The sequence below is a fragment of the Aulonocara stuartgranti genome (assembly GCF_965226115.1).
Source record: "Aulonocara stuartgranti genome assembly, chromosome: 1".
In the NCBI taxonomy this organism is placed as follows: Eukaryota; Metazoa; Chordata; class Actinopteri; order Cichliformes; family Cichlidae; genus Aulonocara; species Aulonocara stuartgranti.
In genome coordinates this window covers 31,925,782-31,945,044 of record NC_138939.1, presented here as the reverse complement: position 1 = coordinate 31,945,044, position 19,263 = coordinate 31,925,782, and the positions used below count along the sequence as shown (strand labels likewise).

The window sequence follows — 19,263 nt, the reverse complement described above, 5'->3', positions numbered from 1 at the left end:
TTTGTTTTGATAAGGCTTTCTGCAGAGAGCAAAAATTATCTGGCATAGGTTTGTCTGTTTATTTATTTCACCTTTGGTAGGATCATGGAAAATTAATTAATAAAAATATTAATATTAATAAATTCAACTGCATCCTGTGTTAAGCAGGGTATGTTTTGAGATGTGTATGTATAAGGCAAGAAAAATGAGACAAGGTATTCAAATAAAGGCCAAGAATGAAAGTATATGGGATTTTGATGCAGTCAGCAGTATTGACAATACTTGCAGTGGTATTTTTGTGGACAATGTAGGCTGCACATGGTACACATATAGCAGAGGCTGCTGTGCTAAAGATGCTTTCTTTCACTGTCGTTGTTGTTGTTTATTATCAGTCATATGCATTCGATGATGTCAGAATGAGTAACATTATGAAATATATGACACTCACTCTCCTAATACTTTGTTGTTGTTGTTGTTTATTTAGAAACTGATAACTAACACCTGGAGAAACTGCAAAGACAGTGAAGTCTTATTTAGCGCCTGTACGAAGGCTGTCTTCCGTAGACAGCGTATTTGTACATCAACACAATGAACTAATCTAGCTGAGTCTGTGAGGAGAAAAACACTATTTAGAAAATATGCAAATCATGAGGTACAGTAATTCTGCATTGCTTGTCTGTAATGAAATCTGGAGTGGCAGGTAAACCAGAAAATACAGTGTGTGGGTTTAGTGTCTCATGCTAACACGAGGGCGTGTTCCATCTGGGACCCAGAGGGCGGTTTGTATTAAATCTGCATTTCTTCCCAACACTGCTGAAGTGCTGTAATATGCAAAAAGACAAATTGCAGTTACCGTCTGTGAAATAGCCAGTACAGCAATTCTGTTTTATTTACAGGTTATATGTATTACTTTCAGAATCTCAATATATTATTTCTTATAGCCTGAGATTGTGCAATTAGTTTGAAAGCATGGCCTGGAAATCACAAGTGTGTAATCTATTACAGGACTGCATAGAAGAGGGTTATTCTGCTCATAATGAATTGTGTATGTCCAAACTATCTCCACATTTAGAAGCACTGATTGTTCCAAAATGTAGAGTGATGTGAACACTCAGGATCAGTACCCAAAATGTCCTAAAACCTAAATATGAAGGATACACAGATGGAAAGCACTCAGTTTCCATATAGTTATACAGTGTAATTTAAGAACAGTGTAACTAAAAGTAAATATCAGGATATTTGAAACGTTCCAGGTTTTGTGATTGCGTAAGTAATTAACATTTAGTCAGAAACATTGCATTGTATTTTTAAAGAAAACAATTCCTAAGTGCAGACTGTTTGAGCTGTGCATGTCTGTAGCCACTCCAGGTAGTTACTCAAATGAAAGCAGACGAATCTGCTTATCTTATGTTTTTACAAGCAATGAATTATGTTTGGGTTTTTTTTTTTTAACTCGCTGGTGAGTGCAATTCATTGCATTGCTCATTACATTATTTACTCTGTAACACAGCATCTGGTGCCTTGTCACATGATTATCAGTTAACAGTATAAACTTGTAGGCTATGAACTACAAGGACAGTACTTGTATGTAAACCTTTGTGGTAAAATACTGATGTATTATAATAGATATAATAGCTACTGTGCATTAATGTGAACATTATGTGTGTAAAATATAGATTGAAAAATAGCTTCCTGGCCTAAAACATTTACATTACTAATGTATGTATGTGAAATAATTAACTATGTGATCATGTTGCGTATGCTTGTTGGACACTTGAAAAACTATAATGTTTAAAGATTATTCAGGTAAAAAAAATCCAAATACATAACAATAGGATCCTATCCAGACCAGGAGATCATGCATTGGGTAAAAAGTATTTATTTCCTCATTTTCCTTCATCATCTCTATTTTAAAAACAAGTAAACAAAAGTGGATTTTGTGAATAATTTTTGAGAGCAATTACACCCCAAAGTTAGACACTGCCGTAGCAGCTGATTTAGTGGCAACTGTGATATCTCTAAGCTAAAATATATATGTTTGCATTACATAAGTCATCAGAAAACTGATGGGAATGAATGAATCATTGCAACTCTCTGCTCCACAGAGGAAGCAGAGTAACAATCAGCCACAAAGTTACCCTTGCCATCAAAGTGTTACTTCTGGCTGAGCTTTGCGTCAGCTTGAAGTGAAAAATCATACTTCCTCGTTTGGAGTGTGTGGGATGTATGTCTGGGTAACTCAACCACCTGCCGGCATCTCCTGCATTTATGCATAAGCCTTAGACGTTCTGTTACAAGTGCGATCATATTTGTGTCACTCTCCACATTGTTTTGCACTTAATACAAAAATTTTGCTACGTGTGGCTTCGTGGACACTGGCACGAAACTCAGATGAAAGAAACTTGTTCAAGAGAGGCTGCAAGTGTGCACAGGGCTGGTGCCATGCTGTCACTTAGCAGCGTTGCTTTATTCCTCATACCCCGTCATGGATATTGATTTCTGGCCCTCGGCTTCCAGACAAGTGACCGGTTTTCTGTGGTATTCAGCTGTGACACTATAAAGTGGATGGTCTATTTTTTATTTATTTATTTTTTACAGAAATACATCCAAGTACTTCACGACTGATGAAGGCTGTGACTGCAGATATTTATTTGAGATGTTCAGAAAATTACTTTTTTTCTCCCTTATTTTATTGTAGCTAGAGGCTGTTTTAACAAACACTGTGACTTCACACGACTTTCAATTTCAAAATGTCTTGACACCATGGGACAGTGTCAAGACATCAGAGAATAGTGAAAACATAGAGGCTTATTCTGAAGGAAAATATTGAAAAGGAGTTTAAATATTTCTATATCATTATTTTTGAAAAGAAGCTGGTCTCCAGGAGGCCTTGTAGTTTTAATTTTAGCTACATTTCTTTACTGAACAGTAAAAAGATTGTGATCATACATATATACAAAAGAACTCCCCCGATCAGACGGTGTGTTCTTCAAGCTCGGGTCCTCTACCAGAGGCCTGGGAGCTTGAAGGTCCTCCACAGTACCCGCTGTTCCTTGGACTGCAATCTGAGATCTCGGAGATCTGCAAGAGCCACTCACCTAGCATGGGGATTACTGCCCCGAGTGCTCCGATTACCATGGGGACCACTGTTACCTTCACCCTCCACATCTTCTTGAGTTCTTCTCTCAACCCTTGGTACTTCCCCAGCTTCTCATGTTTTTTCTTCCTGATGTTACTGTAATTCAGTATAAATCTACATCTATCCCTATAGCCGTCTTCCTCTGCTTGACTACCATCACTATGTCCGGTTGGTTAGCCACCACCAGTTTGTCCGTCTGTATCTGGAAGTCCCACAGGACCTTAGCTTGGTCATTCTCAACCACCCTGGGAGGCATCTTCCATTTTGACCTCAGGATTTCCAGGCCATATTCAGCACAGATGTTCCTGTACACTATACTGGCCACTTTGTTATGGCGTTCCATGTATGCCTTGCCTGCTAGCGTCATGCACCCTGCTGTTATGTGCTGGATTGTCTCAGGGGCATCTTTACATAGCCGCATCTGGGGTGTTGGCAGGTGTAATAGACCCCAGCCTCTATGGATCTCAAACTTAGAGCTTGTTTCTGTGCTGCCATGATTAGTGCCTCCGTGCTGTCTTTCAGTCCAGCTTTGTCCAGACACTGATAGGATTTCTGGATCTCAGCCACTTCCACTATCTGCTGGTGGTACATACCGTGCAGGGGCCTGTCCTTCCATGATTGCTCCTTCTCTTGCTCCTCTGCGATGTTGGCTTCTGGTAGTTTGATGCCCTCAGTTCTGACTAGCTTCCCTCTCTTCATTACAGTTGAGTACAGATAGTTTATTCTCCTGGCTCCTATCTGTCTGGTATACCGCTTCAAGCGGTATACCAGACCGCTTGACCGTATACCGCTTGTATACGGTCAACGTTGTGAGTCTTTGCTTGGCAGTTTCCAAGGCTTCAGGTATGGACAGCTCGTTGAACTTCTTAGGCACCTTCTTCATCGCATCTTTCTTCAACTCCGATATTTGGCGGTGCTTTCCACTGTACTCAACATGGAAACGTTTTGCCTTGCTTTGCCATCAAAGCATCCCTTAATTAAGCGGTGTAAATTTACCACCTTAATGACCAATGTGTGTGAATTAAAGTTAAGTTCTTGGTAGAACTTACAGTACAGAGGCATTAATCAATATTTTGCAGGAATACACATACTTAAATCAAAATGTTTGCTTTTTTTTCTAAATAAGGAGATAATTATTTTTGATAAGGCTCACATGTATCTATTGACTGGAGTGTATCATCCAACACATGAGAATAGATATTATGCCCATGTCTGTCTGTCAGAATAAACAACTGTAATCACATATCCAATTTATCCATTACTTTTTATTTCTGTTTATATCAGGCAATTTCAGGAACAGAAGAGTATTTTTTCAGTCACTATTCATGTTCCTCGCAGAGAGAGTAAACACTATTGAAGAAACGAGAAAAAAATTGGATAGAAAACGGGCGGGGATGGTCCGAACCAGCGTTTGCTGGCATTTACTTGCCTCAGTGTGCATGTTTATTTACTTGTAGTGTTTTGTTCCTGCTGCTCTAATGTTGCCTTTTATTTTTACCAGTTCTAGCTTATTTAAGAAAAAAATCTGATGGTCTGACATTAACTAAGGGGATAGGCTGTGTTAAATCTCAAAAGGGCCTTCTTTGGGGAAAAAAACCCAAACAAAATATTATTTTCCTGGGTTTTTTTTTTATGAAAATCTCTTTGTACCTGTTTTGCTCACTGCTCTCAATCTAGTGTATAGTCTCCTCTTATTCCCCATATTTAAACTTTCCTTATATGCATGTTGATAATTTAAACTGTATGCGTGCAACACAGTGTAATAACAAACAAATACCTGTCATACTAAACAGTTCTAGCTGATGATAGTTGTAGGCAGCAAACTGACAACTTCTCAAGATTTTGTTGAGTCTGTTCTTGAGGACTCCTTTATTTATCCTTGCAGGTGTTTAATGTAACTCATAAACAAGTTCTCAGTGTGATTTACAATCACACTGACTACAGCGACAGAAAAGTCACATCTTTAGCAATGTAATACAAAAGTACAGTGAATTTGTTTACTCTCCATGCGGTGCACAATGGCAGCCTCATAGCCAAACGCAAACTGGCAGGAGTCAGGGAAGTTTTCTACCACTGTAAAATGTCACTTCATACATCATTACATCTAGCCGTTAATCTTCATGCAGTGTCATATGCTCACTTTTTTTCTCTGATTGGATCCAATTAAACACAGTACCTCATTTTCACCTCACTGACAGCCTTATTGCTAAAAATCTGTTGTTATCCAAAAGTCCTAAATGTTCCCTAGTGTCATAACAATTCAGTATACAAAGTTTGGCATATGACAATATTACATGGCAAGCGAACTGTGAATGAACTGCGTGTCATTTCTTGGAACAAGTAGTTAACACTTTTAACCATTTCAGAAATATTTTTCCTACACTTACATACTAAAGGTAGTGTCTTACCCAAGCAAAATCCAATAGATAACGTAGGATTATGGCTAACCCAATTGACAATTGACCTAATTCACTTTCACTAACCCTAGCTGGGTGGGTTTAATTGCCTTGCCATAATCCTTGTGTCATCATGTGTTTGTGTAGCCAGTTAAGGTTATATTGATCTTGAATATTATTAGCATAGGTGTTGGAATCATTCAATATGTGTTCTTTTCTTATATTTTGTTATTGAGAGTTTTAAACTTTAAAGAGAAAAAAAAAAAGTTGAGCCCGGCTGTTGAGCCATTTGTGTTTACAGTGCTCACTCTGCACAGACTACAAATCCATCCATCCATGCATCCATCCATCCATCCATCCATCCTCTTCCACTTATCCAGCTCAGAGATGCCAGAGGCTGGAGCCTATCCCAGCTACTCTCCCTCCAGAGCTAATAATTTAATTGATGATGGGTAATGTCACATAAAGTAAACTTAGATCACTTAGAACTGTTTCTGCCAGAATGCTTTTGGACTGTTGTGCCTTTTCAGCTTTAAGCTGATCAGCTTGGAAGTTACATCCATTTGTCTGGTCATTGTTCATATCTTAGAGCTGAGGTACTTGAATTCATCTCTAATCACTTTCTACATTACAGATGGCTCACTATCTTAAATCCCAATCTAATTCATCAGATTGCTCGAGTCATTTTTGATTCCGCTTGAAAAAAATACAAGGAATGACAGTGAATCAAATGACAAGAACGTATTAGTGTTCAGGGAGGAACTGCAGCTTTATTATTATGCCAGTGGTAATTCAGGCCACATCACATGGAATATTTCAGCTCTTTTTTGAAACACCCAGCCTTCCCAATTTCCCCGAGAGGATCAATAGAGTTCATCTTATCTCCTTTCTTCGAATAGCCTGAAGCCTTGTCAGGCATCGTACGGCACGTCTCAACAGCTATTTGATGAGAAATGCAGAGAGGCAATATCTATAAAGAAGCACTGAAATGAAGCTTGTGTTCAGCTCAGATGAATATATGGACAATATTCGCATCAACGTAAATTAAATCTTATCTAATCTAAAATGATTGATAACTCATAAACACAAGGTTTAAGTATTTATAATTTTTTCTTGTAGTTTGCTTCTGTCCTTGTTTTCTATTTCTTGACCTCTTGTGGGGGGTCACCACTTGTGTCCACCAAGTTAATTAAAATGGCAGACAGCTACGGGGAAAACAAAATCCCTTGACTGCCCTGTTCTTAATGCACAGATTATGTATTGCATGCTTATGATTGTACAGCAAAACAATAGGCCAGTGACAAGAAAGCAGTCTGTTCGCTTATGCATAATACCCCCTCAAGAGTCCTTAAGGATCTGCCAAGACAAGTTCAACTCAAGCTGTCAAGCATGCCGGTATAAGATATCAGGGGGCTATGTTATATTTAATAGCTTATCAGCAGCAAATATTTGCTTTGCTAATGCCTGTAATTTATAATGGATGTTTTGACAGCAACACGGCTTCCTGTGCAGGCCCCACCTTAATTTTCTTCCATTGTGAGTTTTTCTTTTCATAGATTACTGCTCTGTACTGACAGTGATTGGAATTGGCTACATTATGTGTGGAATCCGTTCATTAATATATGACAGAGGCTGTTAAATAAACTGAAGTTTTCATTTTATAATATGCATGCATTCTTTAACTTACAAGAAGCTGAAATCCAGGAAGAAAAATTACAGTTGTTGAGAAAAAGACAACATATTGTAGAATGTGGCAAAACATACAGTTGAAAAGTTGCAAAAAAATGTCTTTGTCTGTCTTTGTGTCGTGCGTTAATTATGGACTTTAAACAACTGGTGTTTATAGGCCTTTTATATATAATTACAACCTTACAATAAAAATATACAATTTTATCAGTTTGTTTTTGTTTATTATTTTGAAAGAAAAAAAACAACAAGAAATCATCATTGAATTTTATGCTATGGGAGCCAACCAAAGGCAGGGGGAACCAATAATAACTTTGCTTATCAAAGGACTTTGTTGTTCACTTAATCAGAAAGCTTTAAATGATCTATAATTAAAGTAGTGGACTTCAAAAAAAGTATAATTCCTTAAGATGTACAATAGCAAGTTCCTTAACTTCAAATCCAAATGTTCATATGTTCTCTTAAGATAATAGGAGACTGGTGACTTTACAGGAAGGTCAACACAACAACAAGGTTGCGATTATTTTGTCCAGCCAAGTAAGTGTAAGTGCTAACATTAAACATAATACATATAGTTATTATTTATAAAGTGTAGCAGTTGTTATTCTTAAAACTTCATGACAACATTTAAGTGAGATTAGGTATATTTAAGAAAACCGTATTCTGGTGATGTCACCACCAGAATAGGGTTGTGGGTCACTTTTTGAGTGGAGCTTGTTTATTCATCATGTGCTCCACCTTCTTACAAAGACAGCTTAATCTGTAATTATAGATGGCCATTAGTGTGTCAAATTTGCTCTACAAGGGTCTGATATCCACTTATGAGGACATTATACTACCACTGTTCTATCAAAATTTTAAACGAATATCCTCATTTGTGGCTCTCATTTTTCTTAGAAACAAAAATTGGGTAAAAAAAAATCTGGTAATTCTTTGTTTTTACATTCATTGGGCCCCAATATGCCCAAATATCAAAGAGAAATTAAAAATGCATGCTGTGGAAGAGTTTGGGTCTCAGGAGGTTAATGGATGTCCGTCTCTTCATCTTAGTGACTGACTATCTGCAGTATCTAGGGCATACCTCACATCTTGTTGAAATAAGCTCCAGCTACCATGAACCTCTACAGGATAGAGTGTGCATAACTAATAGTTGGACAGAGCCAGTGAATGCATTTTTGTTTTCTACAGGCACGGTAATCAACATAAATAATGAAGGCATATTTTCATGACATGTAACCTGTTAAAACACTGATGCCACAGAATCATCTTGTCCTTTTGGGTTGTTTTTGCCATTAACAATGAATCTTATTGACCTTTTAAGCTGAAATGTGTTATGACAACAGCGCCGCACTTGTAAGTGGTGTCAAGCAATGTGCACGCCACGGCCAGTTTGAAATAAAAATGTCAGCCCTAAATGCAATGCACTTTTCCTAGTTTATTTAAACTTTGCAGGGCTGGGTGGAATGCACCGCTTGGAAGTGTTTGATACATAAATATGAAATATGCCAGTTTATTATGCACACTGCATTCACACTCCATAGTGTCAATTTGGGAACAACTCGACTGAGATGAAATACAAAATGTGTTTCCGGAAGACTTGGTTTCTGATGCTTCGCACTGAGGCTAAAAGGATGCTGCACTGATGGCTGTTGAGTAGTATGAAAGTTGACCTAGATGGACAGTAAATATCAGCACTTAGTGCCCGTGAGCATATCAGCACTTTATAATGTGCGAAAATAACTTTGACTTGAATAATGGGAATTTATTTTATGTGTGTGTTTGTGTGCTAAAGTCCTTTAGGTTGCTGTGATAGCCTATACTACTGTATGCATTGCATTTTATCACTGACTATACAATTATTTGCAATAATAAAGCACTAAACTTGACAGCAAATTCTGAAACATAATGTGCTCGTTTAGTCAAGGAGCAATACACTTATTCGGATGCTGTTGCATTTTTCTAAATTAAAATATTAACAACATGAACATGTAAAAAAAAACTGACTTTATATTTAGGCCTGCAGATTGACAATACTGCGGGAATAACACGTTATGCCATGTGCAGCATGGTGCATTTCATTTCGTCTAATGCACTGTGACATACAGTATAAGCTCCAGAGAATCTTATTTTCTCTCTGAGTGTGTCCTGGGGCTTAACTACGTCACATTTTATAATGGCTGCCAGTTCTACATGTCCTCAAAAGGTGGTCCTTCTGTAGTGGTGAAAGGAGGTGCCACTGTGTGGAAATGATATTCGGTCAGCTTTGCTTCACCGAGTCACAAAACAACTCATTACCTCAGCTAAGAGTGCATCTTATGTCTGCACTGGAGTGTGTAGCACATTGTGCAGGTGTGGGTGTTAAAAATAAATAAAAAATAAATAAAAGGAAAGTCCAGAATGTACTGCATGTTCAATTTCAAACTGAATACAGCACCATGTTAGGGAATTATTTTATCCAATATTATTTATGTAAAAAAAAAAAAAGTGAGGTACACAGTGATCTGTAGTTTGACTGTGAAAATATTGGGCCAGATAATTATTGATGCCCTGCGTATGTGATTTTTAGTAATATTTAAGGCCTAGCATATCATAGTTGATGCATGACATGACACATTTTCAAGAAATACATTAAAAAAAAATTAAAATACTTGGATGTCACAACATTTTTGTCAGAAGGTTCTAAAAGCAGTTTGAATTTTTGGGCAATTTTATGGTTCAGACTTTAAAGCTTTAAGTTGCAGATTAAAGTTTTATTGGTGATACATGTGTCCCACCTGCAGGAACTGAACTTCATGACAATAGATGCATTCACATAATTATATGTAATGTCAAAGGGCAATTTCTGCTTGGGGCTGACATTAGACTAATTTGACACTGATATTTCTTCAGGTAGAAGCAATATTCAGAATCTACATGCTGACAGCTCTGTGTGTTTCTATATGGGCACCGGACACTAAATGGTTATAATACATACGTATGTTTACCCCAAAGGTCACTTTTTAAACCCATAACTTACTTACTTGCAAATCTGACTGCTGGTTAACATCCCCAGTCGGTGTTATATAGAAGTTTCCATCCAAACAAATTCCACAATGATGTTCTCATTAGAACGATACATTTACTCGACTCTCGACACTTTTGAACATTTTATGGTGCTGCAGTGAGATCAACAAAACAATGCCCACAGCTCTGTTGGTACTAAAGAAATGAGAAAAAATAACCACACACTTCTATAACTATGTTTTACAATGTTATATATATTTTTGCTTTTATTCCTGGCACTGTGGTAAGTTACAGCCTTTCACAGTAATTTCCATTATGGTTCACTTTAATGATTATCTCGGGGTAAAGTCATTTTTTCATGGTTATTTTTTGGTCTTTCCAATTTTAGCATGTCTACCCATGTTTTGTTTTTGGTTTTTTGGTTTTTGGCTTGTTTGTATTATACTCTTGAATTTTCACCAGCTGATCGTGCTGGCAGTTCTGAGTCCAGAGGGAACACAGTGAGCCTATTTTGATGTGTTTCATCGAGACTCACTTTCCAAAACCACAGTGTGACTGTATAGCTTCAGGACAGGGATTGCAAACAGGGACGTTAATCTGAGAGGTAAGAAGAAATGTGGTTGTGATAGATGTGACTGAAAAGTGGTGTAATCCCAGGCATGTCAGAAAAAGGGTGCTGTGGCCGTGTAGTGGGCTGCTAGCTGCTAAATGTGTCCATACTTGCAGAAGAAATTTTCTTCCATCGTTCTTTTTGCTGTTTGGATTCCCTTTTAATTCAGTTTGGATCGGCGCACTGTTTGGATTACTCAGTCAACTGATGCAGAGGTCAAGTGAATGTTATGAGTGGCACTGGATCAGAAATGGATCTGGACAGTCTAACATCCTTTTTTGTCTTCCTTCCAACAAGGACTGATACAGACAGTCTTACCTGTGTCATTCAAAAATATCCATATTCACTTATTTTTACACTTTTTCTTATGTCTTAATTTATTGTGCTCCTTATTTTGTGTATTTATTTACATTTCTAATATAGTATTTATTCTTTTAAGCTGTGTTAGCTTGGCTGCTCTAACCTTTGAAATAAATAAAGTATATATCATTTTATATAAGAGGGCAAAACAGTCCTGTGAAAAGCTAAGTACACTCCATGATTCAGTACCTTACAGAACCATCCTTAGCAGCAATAACTTAATTTATCAGTAGTTAGCGATAACTTTAAGTAATCATTATTTGTACAACTTCATTATTCTGTCTCATTATTGTGGAAGAAATTTGGACGACTCTTCTTCTTGCCACAACATTTCATTTACATGTCAAGGTCTTACTTTGACTGGGTCATTGCAACACTTTGATTCTTTTTTTTCACCCATTCTGTTGTCGATTTGCTGCTGTGATTAGGATCTTTGTTCTGTTGCATGACCCACTCTACGCCAAGCTTTAGCTGTCAGATACATGTCCTCACATTCATGTGGTCAATTCATGGAGTTCGTGGTCAACTCAATGAGGTGACATCTGAATATTTCAAGGCTTTGTGGTCCGCTCACTTGATTATTCAAATTCAAATTCAAATTTTATTTGTCACGTACACAGTCATACACAGTACGATATGTAGTGAAATGCTTGGACAACTGCTCGTGACCTAAAGAAAACAAAAAAGGAAAGGCTATGAATAAGATAGGAAATAAATATGAAAAATTAAAAAGGGTAAATTTAACTAGGAAGGAATAAAATATAAATTAAGGTTAAAAATGAAATAACTGTACAACACAAATTAGAATGAAGGGTAAATTTAACTGGGAAGAATAAGATAAAATATATAAATTAAAGTTGAAAATAAAATAACTGTACAACAAAATACACAATACACAATATAGAACTATATAAGAATGTATGAAGAAATCTAAATATAAATAAATATATACACAATAACAGCAGCTGTACAAGTATTAACCGGAAATGAAGAATATAGTGACCAGTGTTGTGCAAAAACAAAGTCCAGAAAGTCCAGTGTGTGTGTAAGAACCATATGTGTGGGTCAGTACTGTGTGGTGGTGTGATTGAGAGACCGTATCGCCTGCGGGAAGAAGCTCCTCCTCAGTCTCTCTGTGTTGGTCTTCAGGGAGCGGAATCGCTTTCCTGACCTCAGCAGAGAGAACAGTCTGTTGTTGGGATGGCTGAGGTCCTTCACGATCTTCCTGGCCTTGGTCCAGCACCGCCTGCTGTAGATTGAGTGCAGGTCAGGGAGCTCGGAGCGGATGGTGCGCTCAGCTGACCGCACAACCCTCTGTAGAGCTCGTCTGTCCTGCATGGTGCTGTTCCCGAACCAGGTTAAGATGTTTCCCGCCAGGATGCTCTCTATGGTGCACGAGTAAAAGTTCCTGAGCACCTTGGAGGGCAGTTGGAAGTCTCTCAAGCGTCTGAGGTGGTAGAGACGCTGTCGGGCCTTTTTCACCACGGTGTTGATGTGACAGGACCATGACAGGTCCTGCGTGATGTGAACTCCGAGGTATTTGAAGCTGTCCACTCTCTCCACTGGGCACTCGTTGATGACGGGGGTCTGGTAGTTCCTCTCCTGCTTAGTGCTGAAGTCCACTATCAGCTCCTTTGTCTTACTGACGTTTAGAAGGAGGTTGTTCCTCTGGCACCAGTTCTCCAGATTCCTAATCTCCTTCACGTAGGCCGTCTCGTTGTTATCAGAGATCAGGCCCACCACGACGGTGTCGTCAGCAAACTTGATGATGGTGGTGGAGCTGGTAGTGGCCACACAGTCATATGTGTACAAAGAGTACAGCGGGGGGCTCAGAACACACCCCTGGGGGGCTCCAGTGCTGAGAGTGGTGGAGGCTGAGACATGTCCGCCCATCCTTACTGCCTGTGGTCTGCCAGTTAGGAAGTTGGAGATCCACTGACACATAGATGAGCTGAGTCCCAGATGCTCCAGCTTGGTGGTGAGTGTGGAGGGAATTATGGTGTTAAATGCAGAGCTGTAGTCTATGAAGAGCATTTTAACATAATTCCCCCTTCTAGTGTCCAAGTGAGTGAGTGATGTGTGGAGGAGATGAGAGATGGCATCGTCTGTGGAACAATTTGGACGGTAAGCGAACTGTAGTGGGTCCAGTGTGTCTGGTAGTGAAGAAATGATGAAGTCTCTGACCAGGCGTTCAAAGCACTTCATCACTACTGAGGTGAGGGCTACAGGGCGATAGTCATTGAGAGAAGCAGGGTGGGGTTTCTTCGGGACAGGAACAATGATGGACTCTTTGAAGCATGTGGGGATCACCGACTGAAATAAAGAGATGTTGAATATCTCGGTGAACACAGGAACTAGCTGGTATGCGCAGTCTCTTAGGATACGACCTGGGATGCCGTCTGGTCCTGCTGCTTTCCTGGTGTTCACTCTCTTGAAGGCTCTCCTTACTTCATGCTCGGAGATGACGAGCACGTTTCCGGTGCTGGCAGTATCTTCCTGTCTGCAGCCGTTAGCGCCGCTAACACTAGCATTGTTGGAGACCTTAGCTGCAGCCTCGAAGCGAGCATAGAAAGTGTTCAGCTCGTCTGCCAGAGTCACGGCCGCGTTCGTCATACCGGTTGTTGGTGCTTTATAGTCCGTTATTGTCCTTAGTCCCCGCCACAGGCTCCTAGAGTCACTCTGTTGGAGTTGTGACTCTAGTTTCCTCTCGTAGCGCTGCTTCGCCTCTTTCACCGCCCTCCGCACGTTATATGACGCGGCTTTGTACGGGTCCATGTCCCCCGTCATGAGTCCCGTGTTGTAGGCAGCGGTGCGGGATCTCAGAGCGTCGCGGATGGTTTTATCCACCCACGGCTTCTGGTTGGGAAACGTTGTGATAGTCTTTGTCTCCACGGTATCATCCGCTAGTTTCCCGATGAATCCCACAACCGCTTCCGTAAACACGTTGACGTCATCGTCGGAGCTGTTTCTGAACATGCCCCAGTCTGCGTCATCGAGTGCGTCCTGTAACGCGGCCACCGATTGATCCGTCCAGCGCGCGACCTTCCTCTGAACCGGAACTTCCTGTTTCAGCCTTTGTTTGTATTTTGGCATGAGGAAGATGGCGGCGTGATCAAATTTGCCAAACGGGGGGCGGGATTGTGCCTTGTAGCCGTCCTTGACCGTAGTGTAGCAGTGGTCCAGTGTCCTTTCACCCCTGGTGGGGCAGGTGATGTGTTGATAAAAGTTCGGCGCTGCGCGTTTGAGGTTGGCGCTATTAAAGTCCCCCGTCACAATAAGCGCAGCGTCCCGGTGTTGTGTCTGGTGCTGTGTGAGTCCCTCATGCAGCTCGCATAAGGCGGTGACCGTGTCCGCTTGTGGTGGAATATAAACGGCACTTACAGTGACCGATGTAAATTCCCGAGGTAGATAAAAAGGACGACACATGATGGACAGTAGTTCCAGATTTGGTGTGCAGGAGCGTGTGAGAGGAACAACGTTCGCACTGTTGCACCAGTTGTTGTTCACCATTAAACACACACCGCCTCCCCTTGACTTCCCCGAGTCCCGTGTCCTGTCCATGCGGTAAACCGAGAAGAACTCGGCCGGCTGGATGGCGTGGTCCGGCACCGCTGGGTTCAGCCATGTCTCGGTGAAGCAGAGGAGATTGCAGTCCCGAATGTCTCTCTGGAACTTTATCCTGGCCCTGAGGTCGTCAAGCTTGTTCTCCAGTGACTGGACGTTGGCGAGCAGGATGCTAGGCAGAGGTGTGCGGTGTGCACGAGCTCTCAGCCTGTTCCTGACGCCGGCTCGCTTCCCTCTAGGCCGCCGCCGCTTCCCTTTGTTCTCCCTCGAGATCTCACTCGGCCAGCTCGGATCCGGAGTTAAAAACTTCGAATTGTGAGTACATTGTATACCAATAGAAACAAGAGTGTCACTGTCATACCTAATGTACCCAATGGTGATGATTTTGCCGATTTAGAAACGCTGAAAACTAACTTAAAAAACAAAGACAAAGAAAAAGTGGTCGGAGCAGTCGTGACGGCAGCCGACCTCACCGGCGCCATCTTAACTATTCTCTCTTTTAGCTAGTTATTTAAATGCTGCATTATTGCACAGAAGTTAATGGTAAAAATGTAACCACTGGAAAATAAATCCCCAAAACAAGCTGAAGCTGGAGTCTTCCCTTTCTAAAAACCAATTGCTTGTATACACTTATAAATATAACTTATAAATATACTGGGTTTACCAAGTAGCTTTTCGCAGTACATTTTGCAGACAGTCTGGTTTTTAATCACATTAGAGACAGTCTAAACTTTCTCCTATCTGCAGATGCTGGACGACTGGGTCATCTGGAAAACTTGATGGTTACTTTGGGTTAAGCATTAAGCTGGTTTAGGACCGATCTTATTACCAGATCAGTGCCAATTAAAAAAGAGAAATTCCCTTCTTATCAAATGCTGTTATTACTTTCCAGCCATATTCCTGTCTGTCTTTACATCTCCCCTGACTGTGTCAGTGCAGACTTCCTTTTAAACATATTGTAAGGATTTTTCTGACTAAAGTGAAACTCTCCATTCGGAAAGGTCTCAAAGGTCATTGAGAGTGGAATTTCTCGAAAGAATATAATGATTAAGGCCCTAAGGCTTGAGTGGAGACTCTCTCCTCTAATTTTATAATTTTGCGAGAATAGACAGGCTCTGCATACATAGCATTCCTACTCCTCCTCAATACTTACGGCAAAGGAGCTGTGTTAACCTTGTTTGAATATATGATCAGGCATGAAGACTTTATAAATGTGTATGATCGGTATGAATCCGCCCTCTGAGAGAAAAAAAAGCCGGCATCGGCACTGGATGACAACACTCTCAACAAAAGTCATAGTTTTGTTCTCCTTATTTCAAAGCTGGCTGCAATAAATGTTTCTGTATAAAGAATCTGATTCTCTTGAAATCTCCTTGCTCAAGTATGTTGTAAAGAAATTCCCAGAACACCTATAGAAGTATAGTGTATACATAAATACATCTATAGTTTTATTCAGATTCAGTTCACAGAAAAAGCTCTTGGGTACAGCAAACCACAAACCTTATGGGTTTTACTATAAATGTTTTTTAATTGCTATTTGGATTCAACCATGTTTTGTAAATGAAGAAATTGAATTTGCAAGACAAGACAAAGCACATTGCATAATTTCTGCTGCCCTTGCACTTTGCAGAAGTTGTCCAATTAAGCGTTATGTTTTTTTCTTTTCTTTAAATTTACATTTAATTGAATGTACGTTTGTTAATAATCTATAGATTTGGTTTTAATACATCAAACCTAAGTTGATGTTACAGGTGTTGTGTGTTTGGACAGAATCATTCACTTGTCTCCAGATTTAGATGTTAACTGGCGCCAACAGCTCATGACCCAAACTTTAGCATCTCTCCACCCACTACCATTCAAATGATTTTAAGACTTTACTGATCATGCTTAAAGTTCAGTGGGGGTCTTGCCCTGAGCTACGTTTTTGACCTTTAAGAGGCCTGCGAGCCAGAGTGCGCTCTCAGATCGTCAGACAGGCCACTCCTGACTGCTTTTAAGTCTGAAATCAAGAGGCAACCAAGCACTTGCTGCAAGGGCTCCTATATAGTCAATTGCCCAGCTGGAGAAACTGATGCCCACTGAGTCAATAGTGCTTTTTATACAGCACCAAAAATGCTAAAGCAACATGCAGTGCAGGCTACAGGGCAGATGCAAATGTCATTGCCTCTTTTGTGTTTTCTTTTTTTCAGAACAAGAGCTTGAAAAACAAGCTGCTCTCGGGGAATAAACTTTGTGATGCCTATGCTGAGGAGGTAAGAATTTTCAATTAGTGCATTCTGTTTCACCTCGTGCATAGTTAATATTCAGGTCCAGCTATTTAATTGTCTATTGTTCATGAAAAGAGTGCAGTTTGTAACATAATGCAGACATAGTGCGAGCAAGTAGTCTTAACAAAGCATAAACAGTGCTATAACTGAGAAATGCAATGTGATTGCTTTTAATTCAATGCAAAGTATTAAGATATTAATATATATTAGAAAAAAATACATGTTTGTTTGTTTGTTTGTGTTTTATCTATGGCTTAGCTTATCATTTAGTTCATTAGTTGCTGCTGTAATAAGAAAACTCTTGATGCGACCTGTATGTGGTGAAAGATTTATAAAGGTCCAGTTAAAGGTTAGAAATGATCCATTTTTGTCTCCCTCTCGCTGTCTCTCCCACTCCCTCACATAAACATACCCAGACACACACGCAAGCGCGTGCAAGCACAAAATCTTTGTTTTGGCAGTCCAGTGAATCTCAGAACAACTTGTCTCTAAGTGCAAGCTTTTTGATGGCTGTGCAGTGCAATCTGAGAAACTCAGGTTGTGGTGAGAGTAGCTTTGAGTGCATTTGGTCTGTGTCATTTTTGCTGTCACTTTTCCTCTTCTTCAGCTCTGCTTTCAGGTTTTTTTTTTACAGTCAGCAGTGTCCATCAGGTCCACATCCATAGTGAGCCCTTGAGCTGAGCTTTGAACTGTCACTTTTGCCTTCCTGATGGCCAGTGCACACGCTGTAATCTAGCCATGCAGGATCTTACAAGGCAGCGAATCCTACAGGCATCCTGTTGACATGCTCGAGTCAGTGCAGCTGGTATTGTGTAATTATGGGGTTCATAGTTATGCAGTTGTAGAGCTGGTGATTCCATGCTTTTCCTATAGTCAGGCTACAGTATGTAGGATGACTTAAGATTTTTACTACCTTAGTGCACTGACATGACAGCTTGACTCTGTGTGGGGATGGAGGCTTTCTTGAGAAAGAGACCCTAGGCTAAACCTCCCTAAAAGCAGCATGAGACTTGTTTGATCAGTGCTGTAGATGATTTTATGAAGCTTTTTGAGTGACAGAGCAATTTCAGGTAAAAATGGCAGGGCAGCTATCCACCCTGGAAGGTATGAGTATGGAAACTGAGAAGAATTAGTCTACCAAATTTAGAATCTCTACCCTTAAAAAACGTAATTACTTTTTCTACATAAATGTTTCTAATCTTAATGTTTCTATTTCACAAGGGAAGCAGCTGTCTGTATAATAGGTCAAAGCTCCATAGCACTGCAATATGCTTCCTCCAAACTTGTATCAATCTGTCCAACATTGCTTAAATTCAGCAAACACTGAACATTAACACCTTCTTGAAAATTGTGTTTTATTTGCAAGGCTGTCAGATTGAATAGTGAGTATACTTGATAACAGAGTGGATTTAGTCAAACAAATGTTAGAACAGTATAGCTTAGCAGGAAGCACTTGCCTTTCCCATGCCTCAGTTCTGTCACCACAACTGTGTTATTATTTTTTGACCGACTGAATGAAGTCACTTGAGAGTGTGAATTATTAAATTCTGATCCTGCAATGTGGTTAACACAGAATAAGCCGACACAGCTTAACAGAGTTGTTTGGGGGGACAGAACACATATGTCTTGAACACCATCAGCCGTAACCGACTAAAAGATCATACTGCACAATGTTACGTGCTGAAGAGCTTTTCATTGACCTCGAAGTCAGCCCCAAAACTAAGGTTATTCTCAAGTCCCTAGTGAGATGTAGAAAATTGATGTTTAACATTACAGGCGCTTTTCCTTCTACAAATCTTCCAGCTAAAGATCCCTGACATTTCACCATTTAAGCTGATCCAAGCCATCATCACATATTCAAACTCTGAGTTGTTTGATGGCACATTTGACTATGCAGCCTGTCTGATTATAACACTTCAGGGAAGTGTTGGACAGAGTACAAATGCAATGAAGAGATACTGATTGAAGTTGTGGGTCACTCGCTATACTGAGCCAGAATTTTCATGCAACACCAAAGGCAGTCATCAAAATGGTGATAAATTATGTGCTTGTAGTTAATATACCATAATATCCCATCCTCAATCCTTTTTAATTCCAAGTTCCAGTCTCTGCCAGCTGGATTTTTTTCTGAAGATCTGTTATCAAGGCTGGGAGGCTTTGAGATCTTTAGGGAACAAATCGCTACTAGACTTTTCTTGACCACAGGTAGATGGAGGTCATTGTCTTCAATTCCTTTGGGAGACTTTAAATGGAGGAGTA

General features: G+C 40.0%; 1 protein-coding gene across 2 annotated transcripts in view; it reads left to right on the top strand.

The window, feature by feature from the left end:
* luzp2 (leucine zipper protein 2) overlaps positions 1-19,263 on the top strand; it is a 159,279-nt gene that overhangs the window by 102,285 nt on the left and 37,731 nt on the right. For both annotated transcript variants that reach the window (XM_082535652.1, XM_082535651.1), the window contains exon 6: positions 16,927-16,989. In XM_082535652.1, the coding sequence (XP_082391778.1) occupies positions 16,927-16,989 (63 nt within the window). The remainder of the gene's footprint in view (positions 1-16,926; positions 16,990-19,263) is intronic.